This window comes from Mastomys coucha, unplaced genomic scaffold (assembly GCF_008632895.1).
Source record: "Mastomys coucha isolate ucsf_1 unplaced genomic scaffold, UCSF_Mcou_1 pScaffold23, whole genome shotgun sequence".
Lineage (NCBI taxonomy): Eukaryota > Metazoa > Chordata > Mammalia > Rodentia > Muridae > Mastomys > Mastomys coucha.
In genome coordinates this window covers 97,801,826-97,808,197 of record NW_022196906.1, presented here as the reverse complement: position 1 = coordinate 97,808,197, position 6,372 = coordinate 97,801,826, and the positions used below count along the sequence as shown (strand labels likewise).

Genomic DNA, 6,372 nt, shown 5'->3' with positions numbered 1-6,372 from the left:
GGGGGGTTGGAGTCACGTGGGTAGCTCACCTCCTTCCTGGCTGAGGCACTGCCCAGAGTATCTATGCTGTGAGCTGCTTTCAAGGTCAGCAGGCGGATCTCCTCGATGGCTATTCGGCTTTTAGCGATCCAGTGAGCCACGACTTCCTGTAGGGGAGCGAGGGAAGGATCAGTGGGGTCTTGTTTGATAAACCTTTCATAGTTCAGTGGGAGTTCACAGCCTGGTTGTGTTTATCTTTGAATCAGAGTCTTAGCTACAAACCTGTGGGATACTATAGTTATAATGAGAAGATTGTAGAAAGAAGCATTAATCACTCAAAAAAAAAAAAAAAAGAAAAACTCACTTATTTTGGATGTTTTAAAATTCATGTGTGTGGTGTGCGTCTTGTACCCTGATTCCCAAATTCAGGCTGCAGACATGGTGGCAGGTACCTATTCTGAATATATTTTTTAATTTTTTTTATTGATTCTTGGTGAATTTCACGTCATGTACCCAATCCCACTCATCTTCCTATCCCTATTGTTCCCCCGACCCTTGCAACCTCCCTAACAACAGATTAAGAGAAAAAAATGATAAAAAATAATAAACAAAAACCCAAACCAGCCAAACCAAAACATCTCACCACGGGAGCTGTAGTATGTCACAGTGCGTCCCACAGCACGCCCTTTTTGTCCTTACATCTTTAGTGGTAAAAGTTCATTGCAGTAAGTCATTGCTCTGGTTTGAGGTCCCTGGCTTCTGCTACACTATCAATACTGGATCCTCATCAGGACTCCTCTGGGATCCTGTTGTTGCCCTGTGTCATGGAGATCCTGCAGCTTGGGATCTTCAGAACCAGCTGTTTCCCGTGCTCCAGCAGTTCATAGATGGGGTAGATGATGGGGTGGGCCAACTCAAAAGCCCAGGTGGTAACTAAGCTTTCCTGTACCCACACCACCTCTCCAACACTGCACTAGCTAGCTCACCTTTGGGTAAGCCAGCCCTGCTCACCTTGCTGCTGAGGCATTGGGTGAGCTAGCCAGGGCACTGACACAGACCCCTGCTGCTGGATGGCCATGGACCCAGACATGGCCCGGAGCAGTAGTGTGAGCCATGATGACATGGCCTCAGGTAGCAGGGCATGCTACTCACGTCAGGCTGTTTCCTCTCCATCCTGGTCAGTGCTGCCTCTCTCCATAGTACTCGAACCCTTCTACTTCTCTTTCTCTCTCATCTCTCCACCATACACTTGCACAGTGTCATGGCTCTCGCTGTGGGTGGGCCACAAACAGGGTGGGTCTCTGGGTGTCTTCCACCTGCGTAGCAGGGGGCCTGCTGGCCTCTTATTTTGAATATCTTAATGTCTGATATCAAGGTGGCTGAACTGAGCAACTGTCTTATTGCCACACTTCTCTTGGGGCCCATGTGAATACCAATCCATATGTGTACAATGGAGGAGCTGGTTCTAATCAGACTAGATTATTCCCAGCACAATTTCAGATGACCCAGCAGCCCTTTATTGTGATGTAATTTATTTAAAAAGACCTTTCCCATTCTTAAAGAGGTGCCTGGCCTGTTATACCAGCACTAGGGAAGGAGAGGTGGAGGAATAAGGAGTGTGGGGCTAGACTGGGCTACATGAGATCCAAGACTGGAGAGGGAGTCTGGTGGGTTGGTTACGAGCACTGGCTGCTTTTCCAGAGGACTTGGCTTCAATTCCAAGCACCCACATGGCAGCTCACAGCTGTCTGTAACTCCAGTTCTAGGGGATCAGGTGCTCTTTTATTCTGCTACACATGCAGGCAAAACACTCATACCCAAAATGACAAATGAACATACCCGCCTCCAAACAAGCAGAAAGCCCTGAGAGGATGTTCTAAGAGCTTCTCTCTCTGACTCTGTCTCTGTTTCTCTGTCTCTGTCTTACACACACACACACATATACACACACACACACACACACACATACACACACACAGGCACTTCCAAGCCTCCTCTATCAGAACACCCCACAGCCTTGCCTTTTCCAGGGTACTGTACAAGGAGATTGTCCAGCACATAATGGATGCAGAATGGCTTCTTCGGCTTCTCTCACCCAGTGTAATGCTTTGACTCCACCCACGTCTTTCTGCTTCCTGACAGCCAGCAATGCTAGCTGCTGAGAATGACCCCATTCTGGAGAGGCCCGTGGTTTGTTAGTCAACTGCTGAGGGACATCGGGCCACACCGACTTCTGATCCATGGAGCCTCAGTAAACATTTCTATATAGCCTTTGGTATGAGTATATGTTCTTCACTTTGTTGTTGGCGTTTTTGTTTTGCTTCATTTTTTAAGCAAACACTAAAAGTAGAGTTGTTTGCCACTGGCTAACATTTGTAAGAAATAGCTGGCTTAAGTGGTTGTACCACGAAGGGACACCAGCTGACTATGACAGCCCTGGATGTTTCCCAAGCACTGGGTGCTGTTAGGAATCTTTCAGTCAGAGATAGTTCACTGCAGATCCAGCCTGCATTTTTCTGGTGCTTGGCGCTTTTGATCCTCCTTTGATGTATTTGTTTGCCACTAGTCAGTCTGTTCACATCTTAAAGAGACATTCTTGAGATATGACATAGCAAAAATGGCAAAAACAAAACTGGAAAATGCTGTGTCATGCAAACACAATCAGATGTCATGTAAAGCAATGTTCAGAGCAAAACTGTGGGATCTTTACCAATCAGAATGCCTAAAGACAGAAAACTGTGACATCATCACATACTGGTGGGCGTGCACAGACACTGGACCACTGATACACAGCTTGGGAGCTGAATACAACAATCATATCACCCAGGAACTATTCTTGGGGGCATTTATCTCTGATAAATGGTAAGGTAGTATTCACAGGAACACAAAATACATATAGTTATACCAGCTTTATAACAGCCAGAACCATAAAACCATAAACAAGACAGGTGTCCCTCAGCAGATGTGTAGCTCACCTGTGGTACATCTACACGAAGAGATGCTGCTCAGAAGTACAAAGAACCAGCTACTGACTGAATCACACAGCTTGGTGATTCTCCAAAGAAACAGGACTGAGGAAAACAACTAATCCCTAAGGCTTACTTACATACTAAATAATCCCATGTCTGGAATGGAAAAAAATGACTTCAAATGGAGCAGACTGTGGTTGCTGGGAGCCAAGGAAGAGACGGAGTAGAGAGTGAGGTGAGTTTGGTTCATAAAAGGACAGCATGAATGAGCTCGAGGTGATGGGAATTCTGTAGCTGAATGGTATCCCTGACAGCATCAGCATCATTCTGATGTGCTTCTGTAGCTTTTCAAGCTACTCCCACTGAGGAGAACTGGGTAGAAGAAGGGGCCTTCCGGCATTATCTCCTATAGCTGTGTGTGTGGCTATAATTATCTCAAAACAGAACAGTAAAAAGGAGTACTTGTTTCCCACTTATCTGTGAAAATCCTCTGCATTTCTTTCAGTTGTCAGAACGTAGAGCCAAAGCGGGAAGTGCATGGGTTATGGGTTCACATGCCATAAATCCCAGACGCAACATGGCATTCATAACCCATCCCAGGTGATCGAAATGGATTTTGGGGTTCCCAATTTGAAACATGGAATTGTTGTTTACAGTGTTTGCTAAGCCTGACCAGCAAATTCCAGCGCTTGATTCAAGCCACGTGAATTTCCACAGCCATCTCCCGCCCAGTCATCTTTCTTCAAGCACATGTGGCTTCTAAGGCCCAAAGCATGTCCAACATGAATGTAAATGTACTATGAAGTGTAAAATGTGCACTCCATCTTAAAAACGGAAACCACCTCATCCGTCCTGATCACATAGTGATCACACAGATTGGGCCAACTGAAAAAAAATATGTCTTGAATGAGCTTCATCTGCTTCTTTCTCCTTTTCAAACACGCAGCCACAGAATCAGCATGGTGAGCTCTGTGGCCCCAGCACTCAGGTCAGGGCGAGCCTTACGGGTGGAAACAGGCTCGGAATTCATCTCCAGCAAGCTGCCAGCGGTCAGTGAAGTTTTTGATGAATGAAAAACAGGGAAACCACATTTTCGTGAACAGATTTAAATGTTTTCCCTTCTTAGTTTTTAGAACAAAGGATCAAGTTCCCAGCTGAGTCCCTTCAGACCCCAGATTTGCTGAAAAGCACTGAAGGGTGAAAATTGCGTTGACTGAGATGAGATTCCCTTTTAGAGCTGGAATAATTTAGAAGGCAGCTGGAAGGAGTCTCCACATTGAGGGAAACAAATGTCATTTTTACAAATTGTGAAAGAAAAAAAGAGAGCTGGAGCAGATTCTTGTTTATGACAAGCTTACCCGCGCTCCTTCTGCTTCTGCCAACTGAATTAATTCAAGTCAGATGTGAGAGGGTTCCAGCACAAAGACACACACGGGTTTAAAGGCCTCATGGGTGTAGTGGGCTATATTAAAGGACAGGAGCGAGACCCTCTCCGGTGCAGCATTAAAACAGCACTCAAGTCAGGTGCGGGATGAATCCCAGCACTCAGGAGGCAGAGGCTAATGCAAGCAGATCCCTGGATTTGAGGCCAGCCTGGTCTACAAATCGAGTTCCAGGACATCCAGGGCTATAGAGAAACTCTGCCTCACAAAACAAACAAACAAACAAACAAACAAAAGGCAACCCCAAAAAGAAACAAGTCGACAACAACAACAAACCCAAGCAAACCACACGCCTGGGTAGAGCCTGGAGCTCAGGATGCTGCCGGACCCCAGCAGGTCCTCTCCTGCCCTGGCTCCAGGGCTCACATGACAAGCTTGCAAAGGCCTGACAAGCTTGCCGATGCCATGAGCAGCAACAGGGCTACATCCATCATGACCCCACATCTTCCCACACTGCTCCTCAATCACAGGCTTCCCCACAAACTGCACAGCATCACAAGTCTGGCTGCATTCTTCTTAAAAACAACAATGTAAACAAACCATGTTAATGTTGAGTGAGCTCAGACTCATCACAAATATTAGTGATAAGTAACTGTTGTCATGGTATCTTGCAGACCTCTCTTCCCAGCCCCGACCCCTGCTACAACACTGCTACACTGAATATTAGTACTTGTGTTTGCATCCACGCTGCTCTCAGAACTGACACTGAAGAGGGAATACCTCACAAGACAGAAACAGCCCATAAAAGCCTAAGTGGATGCTGGGTGTGGCTGTGTGCGCCTTCCAGTCCTGCTTGGGAGGTAGATGCAGGCGCATCTCTGTGAGTTCCAGGACAGCCAGGCCTACACAGAAAGTCTCTGTCTCAGAAAAGCAATAAACCAACCAACAAGACAAACCACCAAACCTAAGTAAAAAGCTGCTGTGAAACATTCTGAGGTTGTAACTGAATGGTGTGGGGTGAGGAGTGGGGTGCGGGTGGTGGGGTGGAGGCGGGCTCATATGATAACATACATCTATGTAACAAACACAACACTTCAGTCAACACAAGCTAGGCCTAATACAAGCATGTGAGCAAAGGTAAGATTAAATATTTAACAGAGTTTTCTTGCTTTCTTAAAAATTAGGGGTGCCCTATGGGTTATGACGTGGCTATCTCGCTTCTTGTAGAAGGTTCTCTAGAGTCTGCAGCCATACCTCTTCCCTCTGCTGACACGCATGATCTAATTTTACTGCCTCTTTGTAACTGTGTCTATAGTGGGTTGTAAAGTAACAGGCTCAATAGTATACAATTTAAATAGATGAAAATTCAAAAATCATGTGCCTCCCACCAAATGCTGGCCCCATCTCTCCATCAGAATCAGCCCGTTCCATTTTAAAATCTGACATAGAATATTCCTTCTTTCTCTGAGTTATACACTGTTTTCCCATGTGTTTACACTTATCTAATTTCTTCCAGAAACCCCAGGGCAAGGCAAGTTCTTTTTCTATGACAATCCCAAGTCCTCAGTGAGCTGTGGTGTCCCAGGCACCCTAGAGGACATGAGTCTGAGAGGGCTGAGGCCATTCTCACACTCTGAGGGCTGGGTGTTGAAGCATGGGACCTGGTTTATCTTTCATAAGGGGAAATGCAGCTTCTCACCCGGGCTACAGCCACACCCTCGACAGAAACTCCCCTGCTTGTGCAAAGGGCAGCCCTCAAGCATGGATGCTCTTCTTATAAGGTCGGCATAGCTGAGGGAGCTACAGCAGGCTCAAGGATGTCGTCCTCCTTACGTGTTCACAGAGCTTCTTCTTGAAGGCCTCCCTCTGCATTGCCCGGTCACACATGATCTGCAGAATGCGTTCTGCCAAGCCCACGGTTCTCATACAGTGGTGGATTCTTCCAGGTCCAAGGCGGCCTTGGGAAATCTCAAAGCCCCTGCCTTCACCTGTGAAGAAGCAGGCAGAACATGAAGATGCCCCAGCCTGTCCTTTTATCTACA

At 46.5% G+C, this 6,372-nt stretch overlaps 1 protein-coding gene across 1 annotated transcript in view; it reads right to left on the bottom strand.

Moving 5' to 3' along the window:
* Acad11 (acyl-CoA dehydrogenase family member 11) overlaps positions 1-6,372 on the bottom strand; it is a 61,591-nt gene that overhangs the window by 4,748 nt on the left and 50,471 nt on the right. The window contains exons 17-18 of the mRNA XM_031346223.1: positions 6,164-6,318; positions 30-146 (exon numbers count right to left, since the gene is read on the bottom strand). Of these exons, the coding sequence (XP_031202083.1) occupies positions 30-146; positions 6,164-6,318 (272 nt within the window). The remainder of the gene's footprint in view (positions 1-29; positions 147-6,163; positions 6,319-6,372) is intronic.